Below are 19,013 nucleotides of genomic sequence, written 5' to 3'. Positions count from 1 at the left end.
CAATCGTTTCTGTGAAACTATTTAAAAGTTAATCGAGTTGATCGTTCAGCATCAATCACGAATACTTTTTGCGCACCAATCAAATGACTTTTTTTTAGTTTTTTAAATAATTTACTATTTAATGCTTATTTTTAGCAGTACGTGTGTATTGATAGTCCCTTCATCAAACCCCATGATTACTTTTACCACCCCACGCATATTGCGGCCATAATTCGCCTTTTTATGCAAAACATTCAGCTAGACGAATACTTTTTGAACAGACTGAAATATTATTATAGGTTTCTACGACCTATTCCGTCTCGTGGACTGTATTAAGTGGGGGGAGCAGTACTCTCGAGCAAAAGCTTTAAAAAAGGCTGGCACCCTTATGCAAACTTCTGCCAAGCTAACTTCGGAATTTTCCAAAGAGGTCTTGCCACTCTTAATGAGTATTGAACTTCACAATAAGAGCACTGCTCACCAAAAAGTTGAAGAAAAAACTCAGTAAATTACATTGGACTTGGTAATATCTGGGGTGTTCTTATCAGGAGCCTACGTGCTCCGTTAGCGATACATAGATTTTCTTATTTAATTCTCGTTGCGTTGGCACTATTCCAAAATGATAGTGTTGATGATGATAGGATTCTAGTTTAAATGGGATTTCTGTCTAATGGGAAAATACATGTAATGCGTGTTGCCTATGCATGGGCGTTATTAATTAAGTGCCTAACTTAAGGGTGTGTTCTGCCTATCTCAAAATCCAACAAAAATTAATATTATTTTATTTTCTTACACATTTATAGACTTTTACATCAAAGGTGAAAGAATGGAGATTTCACTTTTATGTTTATTATGCATTCAAATGTTTAATCCGTATAAGTGTAGAAATCCATTTCTCAAAGGAAAATACGTTACTTTAATATTAAAGAAACGCGTAATCTTCTACCCTTGTATTACATCCCTCCCTTTGTTATGCTCTATTGGGCTTCACTAAAAACGTCTCAAATCTCTTCCATTTCCTTCCGGCAAAAAGAAACAAAGCAAAGCAAAAAAACGACGCACCAGAGTTCGCCGAATTGCCGTCCAATAGAATTAGTCACAAATCCGTGAACAAGCATCCCGTGCACATCATTAATAACTGGGATAAGCTCTGTCAGCCGGTCGCTCGTAAATGAGCGACAAGCGAAGCCCCACTTCAAACACGGTGGCGTTAGCAAACAAAACAGAACGGGTAGGAAGAAAAACCCCGCTAGAAAGGCAAGGAAGGAAGACTCTCTCGCGTCTCACAGTCGGCCCGATCGCTTCAGGGAGATCGTAAGCGACGTAAGCAAGCAGATTGCACCGAATGTGGTGCCATTTCAATTAATACACCCACGAACCACCGTGTGTAGCACATTTTTGTCCTGAATATTCATGAGCAAACTCCAAAAGTGTTTCAAAAACACTTTGCCGGTACGACCCCCGAAAAACAGTTTCCCCGGCGTTAGTGCAGTAGCTTAGTGTCAAACTGCATGCATGCATCCAGTAGTCGAGCTGTGTGGACGAAAAGACGAACAAACGTGCGTGTGTGATAGAGAGAGAGACAGAGAATGCGTAAGTGTGTGTGTGTGTGTGAAGCGAGAAATCAGAGTGATTAATTGTTGCCTCGTAAAAGTCCACCCGAGCGACGGTCTAGACCCGAAGCCATCGGGTGTCTCTCGTCTCCATCGTCTGTGGTCCAGCTCGGGCTCAGGCTGGGCAGCTTCCACTCCACTGTGCAGTCATAGTCATAATAACGAGCAGATCATCCGTTGGCAAATTTGAGCGACGCCTCGCCATAGATAGACACCGGCCCGAGAGGACCGTACGGTCGCGGCGGTGGTTCGATTTCGATACTGCTACACGATGGGACGGTTTTGGACGCTGTGGCGCCTGTGTTCGAGATAAGCAGGAAGTGTCGCAACACGCGGTACGCGGTGGCGATAATTTATCATCATCACGTGCCCGGTCAACCGTGCGGCTGGACCCGATCCCGGAAGTGGTCCCGCTTTGTACCGGAACAGGACGCCCCGTGGAGGCACCGTTGCGTTTGTGCACACCGGATTTTACAACATAATACGGGTGTTTTTTGGAAATGACCGTGTGTGTAGTGGCTTTTCTCTCTCCGTGTGTGTATGTAGAGTCAGTCTGTAGAGTGGACACCCCTTCATCATGTCACCTCTCTCTCAGAGTGGGTGAGTATGTGTATGTGGCAAGACACTGACGCTGGAGAGCATTAGAGTTTGATGATCACCGCAGGCACGGCTTTTTTCCGAAACCTCCCAAGGGGCGTTGCGGTTTTCCACGAACTGGTGGTACTGCAGCTTCCCGTGTGGGGAGGGGGGGGGGTGGTAGTCCACATTAATTATTCTGCGGCTACTGTCATAACTATGGACCATCAATTCCGGCTCACAAAACACCTCCAAACGGAGGAATGCAGGCTAGCAGAATGGGTTAACAATGGAAAAAAATGGTTTGATGGGATACACACACACACACAGGCGGTGGTAGTGAATGGTTGGATGTGGTAATCAAATTGTTAAAGGTTTTCTATTGTAGTATTTTTTCTACTTGGATGGTGATGTTGCCGCTACCGTGAATCGCTTTCAGAATCGCTGCCAGCTGCCAGGGAAGCGTACTGTTGATATAGCGTAGCGGTCAGTTATCGGGATGTGGTGCCGAGCGGGTTTTCAACGATCGTAACGAGTGAGGTGGAAATTTTTGCTCGATGAATTTCTATGAAAATTTACCACGCTTTACAAGGCCGCTTTAGACAGCGGATGGGTTCCGTGTGACGGGAATATGGAAGACAAACAACTATTGATAGCGAGTGCTGTTGATAGTTCGGAAGAGTTGCGGGAAATTGTGGGATGTATTTTCCTCCACTATTAAAAAGGTATCTTCAGTAAGCTGGAAACATGCAATCGATTCGGGTGTTTAAACATAGGAAAAAAAGTGCGCAAATGAATTACAAAAGAATTTGCAAATTGCAATATCATCTCCTTGTTGCTTTTGTTTTCATATAAATTGCATGAAATAGAACTGCGCATACGTGAGTTTATAGAAGCAATAGATGTAGCTTGTAATATTGTACAGTATGGTAGCCAAGGCAGCGATGGTAGGATACGTAAAATTTTAAAATTTGGATTTTTATATGAAATGAGCTTGCATACGCTGTTCATTCTTCAAATGACTGATCGTTGAATTTTTCAATTGAGTCTATAGTTACTTTTTTAGCTCGGTCAATGTAATTTTTTTTTCATTATTTTCCCATTCTCCACGGTTTTTGAAATCGAAAATGTGAAATGACAATATTGTAATATCCTTTATTAGTAAAGTTTAATTTGAATAGATATCAGATTATCAGATTAGATATCGATTTAGAAGTAGAGTAAAAATATATTTCTGACTAGAGGTACAGTAAACAAAATGTAAACGAAAAGAAAAAAAATAAATAAATTTAACATACCTAGGTTATCAAAATAAATTAAATCTGTAGTTGCAACAAAATAAATTTCCTTCATGGAGGCGCCTGGTAGTTTGAAAATACAGCGCCTACTACAGCTATAAAGACAGTTGTTTTTCGCGATTTGCGGAAAATTCATTAGAAATAGTTCAAAAAAACAGTGAATGTATGAGTTGTTGCAGAATACTATTTCACATCTCCTTATATATCAAAGCGTATACGAATAACATATCCAATTACAATTGCCTACCACAACTACCCTTTCAACATATTCTTACAGGTATTACAAGTACTTATCTAATACATTTAAATACCACATTACTAATTCAGCCAGCCCTTATTTAGACTCATAAACTACCTTATGAATACACCTTTGTAGCGGTCTAAGAGAACATCGATGGTGAAGTGGGTGGTGGGAGGAAAAACACATCGGGCTAGGATTACATTCCTTAACTGTGTATGTAACAGCAGCAAATATTTAGATTCTGCTAAAACATCATTGTTGAGATTTTTGTGTCGCTTTTGTTAGATCGGATCAGCTTTGAACTGTTGTTAACAAAATTGATAAGGTTGTCATGGTAATTGAGAAATAATTTTTGAAAATCCTTTTACATACTTTGATTTGCATTTTCAAAACAAAAATCATTGCAAGCGATTTTTATTGCAATTTTTTGATATTTTGATATATTATATGTTTATAATTACTGTCATAAAACTTTTAAAACTTTAAAATAAGTTTTAAAAACACTTTTTAAAAATCGTCAAAAATATTTTTCTTTCTTGAGTATGTTATTTATATTTTTGAACGATTTTTAAATGCGTTAGTTAGCACAAAAAACCTGTTTCTCAAAATATCTTTATAGTTATGGTACGACAATTAATTTGTTTTTTTCATAATACTGATAACAACCATATGACGCGTGGGGATAGAAATAAATGTTTAAACGTGTAATGAAAACATGAGCAAAACAAATGATAAAAAAATATTCTGCTCCTGCTTTGTTGTGAAATTCTAGAACTCCATTTCGTTGTCCTTTTGTGTGGAAAGCTTCTTTTAACTTTTGAATTACTCTTTCCAAGTAACCTGCAAAGTATTTTCTCCCTCTCTCCCTCTCTCTATATATATATATATTTCTCTCTCTCTTTCTCTCTCTCAAGATCTCTCTCTCCCTCTATCTCTTTCTGTACCGATACTGAACAAACCCATCACCTACACAATATAGAATGGATTATTTACATGATTATCTTTCGCTAGATACAGTATCCGACCATGACATATCTGTTCATTCCCGAAACCAGCTACTCACACTGCTCCCGGCAGTGTACACAAAACCTTTTAATCTGCCTTTTCTTTTACGCCCACTGCCCTGCACGCTTGCCCGTTCAACGTGGGCTAGTTTAATCGATACCCTGCCTTCCGTTTTATTTCCTCAATATCAGTCACTTAATTCCGACGCCTCGCTCCGGCGGGAAGCGATGGATTATTTTCACACCCATAAGTCATTAGGCGACCTGTGAGGTGAAGCGGCAGAGGAGTTGGCACCTGTGAAACTGTGAATCAGGCCTCTGCAAACCGAAACAGTTAATTAGCAATTTCCTAACCGCTTGATCCGATGACAATGGAAAAACTAATTCCATTTCCTCCACGCCCCCTTCGGGCCGGGAGGAGGAGGCCTCATTAGGGGGTGGAAAGTCTCATGAAATGGAAACTAGTTTCATTGCCCCGGCCAATCGGGATCCATCAGGCCAGGCCAGCCCGCACGAAGCACCGGATGTTTGCCAAGAAGATTGGGGTTTTATACGGTTAGCCCCGAAAAACCTTAAATGAAACCCCAACTCGAAACCCCCTCCCCTTATTGCTGACGTTATTTGTTTGACGAAAGGATGGGCTTTGCTTCTCTCTTTTTTTTGTTGGTTAGGTTGGACGGTAATCGATGAAACATTTGTTCGTGATGGCACCGGAAACTATTAAAGCGTTAAGCTGAAATGGGACACTGTTGGGCCGCGTCGGACCTCGGGGAACGCCTCAGATGGGTGAAAGTTTTTCGACCGTCGAAAACAAACACTTACCGTGCGGCTATTAGTTAGGTTAGGTTTAATTAACGCTACAGTGAACGAAAGGTTTTTAATGTGCAGCGTTAGCACGGGGGAGAAAACGGGGAAGAAAGAAGTTGCTGCCCATGGAACTTTTACGTCACTAATTTAGACATCAAAACTTCATTCGATCGTTCAACGTTTGTTAGACTTGAATAACTTTCCATGTCTGTTGGCGCTCTGATCACATTTTCAAAGTTATTCAAAAGTTATTATTTGCTCAAGCTTATGTAGTTGCACGTATTCTACTCTACCCCCAGAAAGAAGTTATCAAGTTCAAACCCCACTGTCCGATATGTCTAAATATATCACATATGTAAACGTGCGTTAGATAATCGATCGATACCACAAACTGAAAGATAGCATTACAGCTTTGGGTAGCATTTCTTGAGGCACAGGATGGTCTTTCGGGTGCGTAGGACGTCTTCAACATTCAACGAGAACCCGGTCCAAATGTCAGGACGATGAAAAATGCATGATGATACAGACGGGAAATTAAAACCTGCAATGACGTGTTGGAGCTTCATAGGAAAAGGGTCCTTAAAAGGAAAGTATAATAACACATTTGGTCACAACAACACCATCGCTAAGAACACCAGTAACCTTCAGCAAAAATACTTCAGAAAGTGCATGTTGATACAGAAGGTAATTATATTCTGCGATTCAATTTGAAAACGTTCTGGTTCAGAGAAATCAGACAAAACCTCCCAAGCGCCCAAAGCTTCCTGGTAGTATGAATAAGTTACTTGTTGTACGTTACACCTGGCGAACCTAAAAACGTCGGAATTCTTTAGAATCGGAAGATTTCCACTGTTTGATACAGTCAGAGTCTGAGAAATATTTTGATGTTAAATAACATTTTCTGGTTAAAATTTAAACGCTTCGTACGCACCCAAACGACCTTACACAAATAAAGATGTTAACACATACTCTAGCAACTGTTTTTTTTCTCTCGAATCGCGCTCAACTCAACGGTGCAACGGAACTGGTGGAAAAACTATGCCCAACACAAATATCAATCAACAAACAACACACATGTGCTTCGCCTTCCGCCCCCCAAAACAACAAATCTATATAAATATGTGAGGGAGTAGTTGTCGGGGCTCGACAAAAAAAGTGGAGCCAATTCTTTCGAAACGAGGTGCTTCATTAAAATTTGCCCGGGCTCCCCCCCGAAATAAAGGCACGCGTAGGCTTTGCCGCGCGATCGAAACAATCTACGAAATGGAGCGGCGGGAGAAGCGCAGGCAGATGAAAAATGATGGTGCGGGCAAAGCAAAAAAAAAAAAAGTTAGCAAAAGTCATAAGAGCGCCGAGTCACATTAATTTGCAGAAGCTTTTAAAAGAAATAACTAGACGATTGGCGGGGACCCGGTGTTTGGGGTGTTATCATTGGCATGGGGACGGGACTGGGGCTGTTTCTGTACCGCCGTGCTGGGGCGTTTTGCAGGAAGGAAGGAGGGCAAAGTTGAACGAGGTCAACGTTAGCTGAGCTTTATCCGGTACTTCGTTTGTTCTACCGCGCCCCCAGGGCGCCCGCCAGCCCTCACTCACTGTTGCCCGCGGGCGACTGTTTGCCTAATGAAGATATCATTCTTAAGGCGCGGAGAGGCGGGACTGGTGCAGCGTCTCCCGGGAGCTTCTTAGACGGCTTAGATGGAAACACAGAGAGCATAAACAGACACACACACACAGAGACAGACAACACCAAACAAAAAAGTGACAGATACGCGCAGCGCCTGCTTGCTGACTGACGGAGTATCGTGTTGCAGCGCTGCGAACGCGGCCGCCGAAGCCGTCCCATCAACCTTCAGCGGTGGTAATGAATTCTGACTCCCCGGCAAAGATCCAGCAGGCGCTGGAGTTCGTACGTACGTACGCTTCCCATTTGCGCAAAGTTTTGTTCACGCGAAGCGCGTCTCTCTCGCTCTCTCTCGTTTGCGCTACTGTCACACAGCACTCCGGCATCCCGGTCACGGCACCAAATGAAACGCACGCGACCGATACTGGTTCCGCGTGTCATCCGCTGCCGCGTAGTGCGAAGGTTAATGGGAAAGTTTGTCATGTACTATTAGGCTGTTTTCCAAGTACGGATTGCAGAAAGATGAAAGTTTTGCTCACCGGTGGCACATGTGTTTGTGTGTGCGCGCATAAGCAACGGTGTATGCGTCTTTCTGCTAAATTCGATCCAATTTCGGCGGAAAGATGTTTTATACATCTTTCCCCGATGTTCGGAGTGATGTTTGCCCTCGCCGAGAATGACTTTTGAGAACTTGTTCTCTTTCGCGGATGCGTGGCGATGCTGTTCCAATGTCAATGTGTGGCGTCGTGCTCTATCCCTGCCTCCAAAAGACAGCACCGCGTATCGATCGCGAAAGCGCGGAGAAAACATTAACGTTGAAAATGATGATGCCGATTAGCATACTACTTCACGGCGCGAGCTCGGTAGAATTGTGCGAGGAAAATGGAAAATACTGTGGTTGCGCGAAGAAGAGCGCAAATTTATAGCGAAAAGATGAGATGAGAGCAGGCAGCAGAAACATCGAAACGGCTTAAAGATGTTTGATCTGCGAAAAGGACGGTGCTGATTCAACGGAACGAATAATCGATTTTGCACATTTTCGGAAACCGTTTTCATGCAAAGTGATGTTGCCAATGTATATGCGCAGAAATTATGTTCACTTCCTGGAATTTGTGCCAAGTATAGGAGTAGCTTTAAAATACGTTTCGGATTGGACAATCAATTGGCAAAATATTTAATAGACATAGACTTTAATGTTTAAAAACATACTTCAAACCGTTGCAATAAATACACTTCATAAAAATCCCATACCGCTTAGCAACTGTTTCGTATTTCACAGCTTTCCCTTTTTCCTTTCAAATTTCTTCCATGTGCGCCATATGATAAATGTTACAATCGCTTCATCGAGTGCGTGCGCTGTGAGTTATATAAAAATTGAAGAACATAAACCATTCGCTCCTTTCCCAGTTAGTCACCCCGAAAAATGCGTCCCATTGCTCGCCTATAGGTTAGATTGGTGTCTCGTGTCGGATGAAAATCGGGTCAAAATTCCCGCCCACCTTACCTGCCATGTAAAATTGGGAAATTTAAATTCCACTGTCCTCTCTCATCTGTATTGCCCCCCCCCCCCCCCCACAATGCAAATGGTTGACAAATTTCGGCGGAAATGTTTGGGATAAATTTATTTATCTTGAGCACCCATTACGCCTTGGCAAACCGGTTGTGCATCCCACCTCGGGCTACCTCGGGTGTGTGTGTGTGTGTAAGCGTACGCTACGCAGTACGGTAGGAGCGTGTGTAGTTATTACGGAGGCTGAATTAATAGGGACAGAAACGGAAAGGAAGAAGATCCGGATTTCCAGCAGTTGGTGTGGCAATTTCCTTTCTCCATGAAACGATCCAGTCGACGTGTGGGCGTAGGGATAAGGTCGACAGGTGGGATACTACGCAGATACCAAACCTACGATCAGAGATTTCACAGTGACCTTGCGCTAAAAGTTGGGCCAACAGATGTATGGAAAGTAAATTTTGAATCGTTTCTTCCAAATTATAAAGCAAAGTGGCAGTAAATTGGCAATTTTCGAAGTCTCAAAAAAAAAATATTTAAATTAAAAAAACGCCAAAAAGTATGCAATCGTTACAACAAAACCACCTGGTTAAGGTCCCCATCAAGCGGGTTGGTCCCGAAACACAAGTTCTTGGCTGAATAATGCGAGAACATGTATGTAAACTTCTCCAGATGTCCCCGCCACCAGCTACAAGCCCACAATTCAACGCCCACTCTCGTGGCGAAAGCTTACATCGGTTTTGTAGCTAACGCTTTCGCGCGCGTTTAAGCTAACGGCTTCATTTCTTGTCTAACAACGGTGTGTCCTCGCGACCGGCGCGGGATGAGGTCGCTTGTTGTATTAAGGTTAATGCTTGTACCCGACCGCAGAAAGCAACGCCTAATGGGTGGCGGGCGGTGCTGGTGAAAAATCAACCAGAAACTCATTTCCTCACCCTCGCACCAACAGCAACTAGCAATGGAAGGTTACAGATGGCAAGTTTGGTGCGAGATTGAAGGGACGGAAGCGTGCGCTGGGTGGAGCGGGAGCGGATCCGTGCCCCCGGATGTGATTACAACAAAAGATTAATTCGTTATGTGTGATTTATGCCGTAGCGTGTGCGTATTGTGCTGCTGCTGCTGCTGATATCCACGAATCCACGCGGCCACCGGCGCACAAAACCCATCTGTAAGCGAGAGCATTCCTTCGCCCAAATGCTTGCGGTGGTAACAGTTGGCGCAAGAAGCGAGCGAGACGTGCAGCAACGCAGAGAGTGTGTGCGATTGTGTGTAGGGATGGATTCTTTCGGTAAAGATTTTCACCACCAAAAACCACGTGAACTTTTCCGCCCGATGGTGCTGCAAGAAGAAGAAGAAGAAGCTGGAATGGGCAGGATGATATTGTTGCCAGGGTTGCGTGGCTCAGATCTTGGAGGTCTGCGGGTGTGTACAGAGGGAACACAAGGAGGATATTAAAAGTTTAATTTATCGTGTTACAAAAGCCACGATGAATGCTACGATTGCAACGATGCTGAAGATGGAATTGTGGCAGGCAGATGGAATCATGGATTACAGCAACTGGCATTCGTCAAACAGGTGCTCGGTGGGTCGGAAGGTCGGTGGGTCGAAGCAGTTGTTGGGGGGAGAGAATGCAAGACACAATTGTGTTGACTGGTTGTTGAGATTAGAAAAAGTATTCCAGCACACGAACGTACACTCACACACTGAGCTTCAAGCGAATGATTGGAATTAAATCCGACACATACACCCCAAACCAGTCCTGTTGGATGTACTTCTCTCTCTGTTTCTCTCGCTTGTACAACTGTGGCTCCATCTGCACAAAAAACACCGCAAACAACGTGTAAGACAGCACGAACCGTGTGGACAAGTTTTCTATCCATCTTCCGCCCTCTTGTCGACACAGAAACAGAAAAAAAACTCAAAGAAAACCACGGTAGGCATTCTTTATTTAGTTTTAATGTTATGTGTTGCCACCGCCACTGTCACATAAAGGCGGCACAAAGCAGTCGGAGCCTTCTTGACGTCGGAGCTCCCATCCATCTCGGGGGTCAAAAACTTGCTGATCTCTCACTCTCGGAGCGCTCTCGGGGCGCAGGTTGGTTGACTGTCGTCACAAAACAGTGCCCCCTGCTCGCATACAGCCAGCTAAAGTATTGCAGCACGCAGTTGTGGGGTTGTGGACAGCCGAAGAACGTAGCTGGATGCTCTTAGCTGAATTAGGTAGCAGCAAACCAAACCAACCGACGGGGGCCATTGTTGGAAAGTTTCACTTTTCGCAAACGGAGCAAAGCATTGCTGGACGTAAAACCATGCCAATTTCAACGGGGTGGCCAGCATAACCAACCCACCGAATCCCCCACCGAACGCTGGCACCAGGTGATGTGGCTCCAACGTGTAATGGATACACACCGAGGGCATCCAAAACCTTCAAGAACTCAGCTCATCAAGGAGTTCATTAATTTTACCAACTTTATGGTGTGCAGAGTACCCACAATGGGGGAGGGGTGGTGTCTCGGGTTGGAGTTCGTCGGCTTCGCTCGCACGGAGTCATGAGGAGTTCGAGCAAGAGTTCGCCGGAATGGATGGTAGGACGAACACGTGGGGAACAGCACAGCAACACACACACACAAAACCATCGCCATCGGTATTGTGTTTGAGCCGGTGCCACTTGAAAAGACATTTTCTAAAGAGCATAATCTCATAATCATTGGCAAAGTGGCGTGCAATGGTTTGCAGCAGGTGTCGTGTGGCAGGGTGGGGCTGATTTTTCTGACCTTCTTGCCGACGTGCGAGCCGGCGTAAAAATGGCCCCACCGACGCGCTCGGGTTTTGTCACTTTGGACCGGTTCACGGGGTGGCATCTGAAGGCACCTCTTTGTAGCAGCCTTCGCCTTCACACCAATTAAGTGGTAAATAGCTGGTCGGCAGTACCTGGGTGAACGCTGGCCTATTCAGTGCACACTTTTCATAGCACATTTGCTAAAGTTCAACTGTTTTCACAAATGGACAAAAAAAAGGAGTGAAGGCGTTGAATGAAAATGAACCGTCTGTTTTTTCTTTTATTTTTGGAATGGTATTCAGCGCGTTCTTAAGCTGAGAGAGCACACACACACTCATATATATACACCAAAAGGTAAAGTAGAAAGTATCATGAATCATGGTGGCTTGATGACACTTCCGACAGTGTCGGCAATGATTTCCGCTTCTTGCTTTCCATGAGAGTTTGGGTTTTGTGTTGTGCAATCCTTGAATTTGTTTACAATTCCTCCATGAACTTGGGGTGCTTTGTGTGTATTCTTTAAATTAAAAATGATCTAAAGTCTCTAACATAAACCATTATGTTGTTCATTTACCAGTAGTATGCTCATTTTGCTTTGAAATAAGCTCACACCCAGCCGGTAACGGCTACTCTGGCAAGCAAATTGCATAACTCTAGGCGTTTTTTGTTAAAACATACCTGAAGGCAGCTAAATCTGCTTTGTTCCTAAAATACCTGTTTTGTACTAAACCATGTAAACAATAACCAACAGTGTAACGCAATTATGGAGTATAATAGCGCCGCACAGCCTGGCCGGACTCGATTTGTTGTAATTTTCCCACGCTGGGGTTATTAAAATTTAACGCAACGCATTATGCTGTCCCGGCGTTAAATCAGCGCTTCAAACAAGATAACGATTCTGGGAAGGGAAACACATTTGCCTGTCCAGCCTGAACACCATCGGGACAGCAAGATTCTAGAGGCAACACACAAACAAAAAAGATCTCCAACAAAATGGTAATATGGTGCAATACTGCCTGTTGACTTACCGTGTTTGTCCTTTTCGTGCATCGATTTTCCATCTATTAAATTTATAATTAGCACCAATTTCCACCACAGCACGCGTACGAAACCGTCGGTTTTCATGTTTTCTTTTTTGTTGTTTCCCAACGCTTCTGCCTGATGCTATCTTAGGGTCACGCTGGTTGGGATGGCTCGCAGCGCTCTTTCTCTATATCTCTCCTTTGCTCGGCCTGCCTTTTCCTCGAAACGCAGGCTGTGTCCAGTTGGACGGGTGAGTGTGGATCTTTTTTAGGCTGTTGTTTTGCCGCTTGCGACACAATCTGTGCGACAAGCACCTGTGGGCGATCTGACGCACAACCTGGCCGGACCCAATCTGTTGCCCCGGCCTTGGGCAGTGTGCGATGCGGGTGATGAATCCGGTCGATGCTCAATTTAATGACGTCGATGGCGATGATGTCGATGCTGGTGCTGGCTGATGATGGTGATGATGATTCGGCGCGTCAACATATCCCACCGGAACCAACGCAGCGTTCGCTCCATTTCCTCACCGACCGACGGACGGAGCAGAGCGGACCATTGCCACGGCTACGGGCCTTTAATGGGGTGGCTGACGTTTTTGCCTGCAATACTGACGACTGTCCAGGTTACCTGCGGATAGAGAATAGTATCAAGATGGATGCGGTTAGTTTTGGGACTGGTTACATCGTTCGTTCTGTTTTGTGTTTGCATCCCTTCAATTGCTCCCGTTTGCAACGACTGGAGTGAAACTGCTGCAGCAGTCGGAAAAGCCCAATCGCGACGGCGCCGTATGCGAGTAAAAGATCGAGACCGAGCCACTACCAAATGACGTCAGCAATTGGGCGTGTGTGTGTGCACAATTTCGTTCCGACCCTGCGAATGGATTGGGGTGGATGGATCGCTGGCTGGTGTCGTCTACAAATGGTTTGGCAGTTGCAGTGTCGCTGCCAAAGAATGGTCCTGCACTTGAAGCGTGCAGCTTGCAGGCAATGGCTGTGCTGCCGAAACCAAGATTCCCTTACATTGCATGCTCGAGCACAAAATGGTTGCGCTGATGGAATGTTGTCGCGGTTGAGCCGGCACATTTGCTGCATTTGGCGGACGGCGGCGAAATGAAGTGGGGGTGATATGGGAAACACTTTTATTAAAACCGCCACGCGCTCCAGCACCGACCGCACCAAACTGCATCGCCAATCCGGTGGCAGTGGGCGGTAGCTGGCGGTGGTAGCAAATTTATTCATAACGACATTTGACAATAGAGGCAGCGAGCGAGCGCATCACCAACGAGATACGAGAATAACCGACTTCTCATATATGTGTGGTAGTGATCGGTGTGCGGAGTGGAACGCACCAGTGCACCGGAGTGTAAAGTCTTTGGTAGCAGCGGTTGTAGATTACATAAAATTGGCGAACAGCAAGCATGTTGGGGAATATTTACATTGCGAAAAGTGAGAGCTTTTCTAACTCGAATGGGTTATGTATGTTGTTTAGTTTTTTAAATAAAGATTTCCATGCGCTTTATTGTTTGCCGAAAGTGATAGTTTGTTGTCGGGTGGGAAACAATTGATTGTTAAGCTCACACAGACACGCGTGAATTTTATCAGTTTTTTTATGTTTGAGCTTACATTATAGACATCCTACAAGTTAACTTCTTCATAAAATTCAATTTGAAAAAACAACAGTGAAATACAGCACTTATTGTTATGAAATAGGTAATGATATAATTTGCATACCTTTAGGCGTAGTACACTCATCGTAGAATTCAAGTCACTCAGTGTACAAACTACACAACCCGACGCTGATGTCTCATAAATAATATGCAAAACTATTTTGACGTGAATTATAGTGCAGATTGTCAACAGTAGGGAGGGCAATTAGCTACACAATTAAAAAGTAAATACGGTACTGCGGATTGCATGCATTGAGGCGTTTTGTCATGCAGCTTGACTAATTGTCGTAAAATTGTGTTAAACTGAGGGTTGCATCCGTTTAAGCAAACGATGTGGAGAATGCAAGTCGATGAAAACGATAAAAAAATGCCATAACAGAAGAATTTAGAAACATTCCAAGGAGATTTCTCAAAATAAAACAAAATGAAATTCCATTTGTATCCCATAAAGAGCACATTGTATGGAATGTGTTTTACACCATATCTGTTTTGTGATAATTGAAGCATTTTTTACCGTCATATGATCACACTCAACTCCTTGCAAAGTAAGCATCATACGTTGGCGATAGACGATAGCAAAATAGAAGCCTGTTAATTAAAACATTGCACTTGAACAATTTCTTCTCAGCTCGTTATACGATACACGCTGGTGTTGTCGGTGTCTGTTTGTTTGCTTGTTTCATCCTCCCATCGCTCTGTCCATTATGGTAGAGGCTAATCATGGTGTGATGTATCCTGGCATGTCTACCTAGAAGCTCGATGAAACCCAAGATTTTCCTTCAATACTTCCCATCAGCCATACTCGGCCTGTTGGGTTCTGGTTCAATGCCAGCTCATAAAGGTATCGATTATTTCCTCACCGCATCTGCACACTGGCGGTGAGTTTCGGATCGATATGCAAGGTGCAAGGGCAGTTAAATCGGTAGTAAATATTGGTTTCCTCAAGCCCCTTTACTCACCGCAGACATACACAAACACACACACACATACACAAACGAAGAGCAAAGAGCTTCAGCAAGGTCAACATACAAACAGCGGAGGAGTTCCATCCCTGCCAAGACGTGGTCAGGCTGCAATAAATATCATTGAAACTGCAACCAATCGTGCGAGGCGTTCTAACATTTAAAACTCTGGAACTCTGGAAAAGATCATGCGCAAAAAAGAACAAAAGCATGCACAGGCTAACCGCTCACATAAATTTGGAGCTTTTTTTGCTTCACACCGACAAAACCCTTGCTGACCTCGTGTCGGTGCGGTTTGGGACGATTTTTCATCAATTTATGGATGAAATTATATTTTAATCCAAAACTAATTTACATGCACATGCGAAATCAATTGCACGCAAGTGCATGATTGCAATAATACACTGCAGAGCAAAGGGGCTCACAGCAGGGATGGAGTACAATCAAGTACAATCGAGAGAGAAGAAAAAAATGCACAACGAACAAAACAAAAAATACATCCGATCCGGACAACCAATAATCAGCCATTTGTAGAGTGAAGCTGCTACACACATCGATGAAGCGCCGTCATGAAAAAATGGGGCAAAAAATTACGGGATGATCCAACAACGGACACAGAAGCTACACGTTCTCGAAAGCTGATTGTTGGACAACATCAGCAACAACAATAGCCACAAAAAACGAACAACTCCGGCGGGTGCCTTTTTACATCCTCAGCACCATCCAGCAGGGAGACGGATGGACAAAGGCTTGATTATGTGTACGGTGCGCATTAAATCATTATTTCATTATTTTCATGAATTGAAAATTTACTCATTATGCGAACTCGACCATGTGTATGATTCCGTGCTGTGGCACAAAATCGAATTCCCGGGCCATCGGCCGATGCCAATGGGAACGGAAGCCGAATAGTGACCATTTGCACTTACACACACAGACACACACACACGTACAGATAGAGTTATACAAACCGAGCGGATGTGGATGGATGAGGGATGATCGGGTTTTTTCGAGGCCGGTAATTGTGATTGGTCTCGCAGAGTTGTCCATCGTTCATTGTCGCTCACGGGTTGATTAAAATGAGCGACAATAAAATAAAAGAAATAGCAACAACAACAAAAAACCAAGTACAACTGTAAACACTGATGGTGAGGATATGAGAGTTTTTTGTATTTTATTTTATTTGTTGTTGCTGTCCTCCATCCTTTTTTGCTGCCAATTTTGTTAGTCAGTTGCCAGTCGAAAGGGCAAAGTTGTAACGTACCAATTAGAACTGTTTCGTACGTGCGTTATGTGTGTATGTTTGTGTGGCGTGTAGAGTACAACACACAAAAAAATGTTGAAAACAGGAGGTTGCACTGCAAAATAAATACAATCGCCGGAATAGCTGGCAGCATTGTTTGATTGTTCGATTGACTGCCGCCAAGTCGTATGACCGGATATTGAAACAGAAAGAGTGAGAGAGAGTTTATTTGCAGCTCGTTAATTGACAGCACCTTTTACTAGCAAAACATTTCTGCAAAAGCTGTTGTATAATTAATTAATTAACAAAACAACTCAAAAGCTGTTTGTCATCAGAAGTGCTCGATTTAATCATTTTAAACCCCCCTAAAAGTATGCAATTTTCATTACAAACGTCACTTACGTTCTATCGAAGTGCCGTTTTTACGCCCTAATGCTAATAGTCATTCCTAAAACTAATGCTTTTAACACCATAGTAACCACTGTCGCGACACTACCTTGAACATAACACATAAAAGCACCATTTTCAAATCCGGACAGCTTCTCGTCATTTTATGCTTCCCATTGTTCCACTTATCAACGGATTCCTCGAAATTGCAACAGATTCCCAGCGAAATGTTCAATTCATGTACCCGAGAAACATCAGCACGATTCGTTCCTCGGTAAGCATTGAGCATTTAGCACGTTTTTCCCTCCATTTTGTTACTCCCATTGCTGGCCCAAGCGTTGTGGGCACATAATTTCAACTGCGGCTCTATTTATTTCGCTTTTCATTCCATGAACACCAGCAACCATTCGACATCAAATATTTACCATTTTGCATGAAATCGGAAGCCGCTAGCGACCTGAATAGATCTTGCCAGAATTGTGCCCAAAGAACCACTTCTCGGTACAGCGTCAGGACGCTCGCGATGAGAGAATTCCCGCAACAACAAAAAAGCGGCGAATTGAACCAAGCAGCGAATGGTATTTAGTTTGCAGCAGTAGCGAGCGGAAAAGGCACATCAACAAGAAAAAGCAGACGAAAAATACAGCCCCTCCATTAAAAGGGAGTGCTATTAGTAGGGAATAATGCGCTTTCGGGGTCACACACCGGTTCGAACGTAATGCTTGCAGGAGACGGAAACCCACAGGGGCCATTGGGTTCAAACACACACCATCACCGTTGCCCTCTCATTTGTCGCTTTCGAAGGCTGTATGCATTCCTTTAATCGGTTCGTTGCGGTTCACTCATTTGGTCAAATAATGGCTGTGAGAGAGTGCCACCATTGTTTTTTTTTTTTTGTTCTTGTGTCTTCACCTAACCGAACCAGCACCGAAACCAGATCGTGTCCGAGTTCATTTGCCAGGTAGCATTTAAATATTCCGGGCTCCGAGGTGGCAGGGGCCAAGAAACGAACGTACGTATGTGTGTGTGCTCGCTCGATGACCTTCCGCCATCAGGTTCTCGACCATCCGGAAATTGCCAGCCATTCTTTTGTCCGACACCATATTCCTGGATTAATTTCCTTCGCTCGTGGGCACCGAGCGAAAGGTGCAATTTGAAGTTTGCCAGCTTTACGGAGGTTTGGCGTGGGGGAAGCGGAGCTGGAGGTGCAATGGTAATTGTAAATCATAATGAACCACACCTACGTGACCCGCCGTGTGGCACGTCCGAATATTGGGCCACTCGATCGGCAAGGGGATGGCAGGGGGCAATCAACACACGAGGGTAAAAAACGCTCCTCCAATTCCAATTCCTAGGGAGCAAGAAAGGACTAAACGTAGCTTCGAGTGGTTTGCCTGCAGAGGGCGCGCTCGTCCCGCTTAAAATAGCGCCATCTAGCGCAGCGACGGCAATACCACCTCACCCCACTCCACCTCACCTCCCTCAAGTTGCAAGACCCAACGCGAACGTGGAGAGGGATTAATTTCCATTACAATCGAACAGTGCAAGTGCATCCTTCGGGCATATCAATTACCGTGGCGAGGGAAATACCTGCCGGCCGTTTCAGCGACGCGGCGGGAGAATAGGGGCAGTGTTTTCGAGGTGGCCGGATATGCACAGCATGACGGTCGACTGCGTGCCGTCACGGGCGATTAGTTCGCTGTACGGCTTAGAATTCATCATTGGTTTCTCCTGTTTTTCGTGTCCTCGCCCCAGAACGGTGCCAGACGGTGTTGTTGCCCGTGTGTTCCCCGGAGAGTCTGGTCTCACGCTGTCTGTGTCTGTTTGTGAGTGTGTGTGTGTGTGTTTGCGACTAGAAAAGGGACCCGCAGGGTGCCTATTGATTGACGCTCTCGTGTTCTCTCTTACCCACTCTCTATTCCAGACTTTATCCAGCGGCTACATCCTTCATGGTTCGCAACGCACTGGAGCGCGTACCAGTATGGACCAACCTCGGAAGCTTTGAAGCCGATTGGAGCACACTGGAGCGCTGGATCGATCGGAACGGACGGAAATAGCCGGCACACGCACCCTGCACGTTTTAGCTAAAGTGGTGGTAATTTATTTTTTCCTTCCCGCACGAGCGCCAAGCTGCATTCCCTCGATGGGTAAGGACACGGAACAGCGATTATTGCCTGCTACGGTATCAACAACCTGCCTGTTCCCAGTCGCTTTTGACTCGTTCGATTCAGAGACGCGACCAGAGGACGGGTTGGTAGATTAGTCTCCGAAAACTGTTCCAATCCATTGTATTAGAAACGTTTATTT

General features: G+C 44.5%; 1 protein-coding gene across 4 annotated transcripts in view; it reads right to left on the bottom strand.

Moving 5' to 3' along the window:
• LOC1278969 (nephrin) overlaps positions 1 to 19,013 on the bottom strand; it is a 90,155-nt gene that overhangs the window by 55,506 nt on the left and 15,636 nt on the right. For all 4 annotated transcript variants that reach the window (XM_061656293.1, XM_061656291.1, XM_061656292.1 and 1 more), the window contains exon 3: positions 12,454 to 13,075. In XM_061656293.1, the coding sequence (XP_061512277.1) occupies positions 12,454 to 12,550 (97 nt within the window). In that variant the 5' untranslated portion in view covers positions 12,551 to 13,075. The remainder of the gene's footprint in view (positions 1 to 12,453; positions 13,076 to 19,013) is intronic.

This window comes from Anopheles gambiae, chromosome 3 (assembly GCF_943734735.2).
Source record: "Anopheles gambiae chromosome 3, idAnoGambNW_F1_1, whole genome shotgun sequence".
NCBI lineage: Eukaryota > Metazoa > Arthropoda > Insecta > Diptera > Culicidae > Anopheles > Anopheles gambiae.
This window is presented reverse-complemented; position numbering and strand designations above follow the sequence as displayed.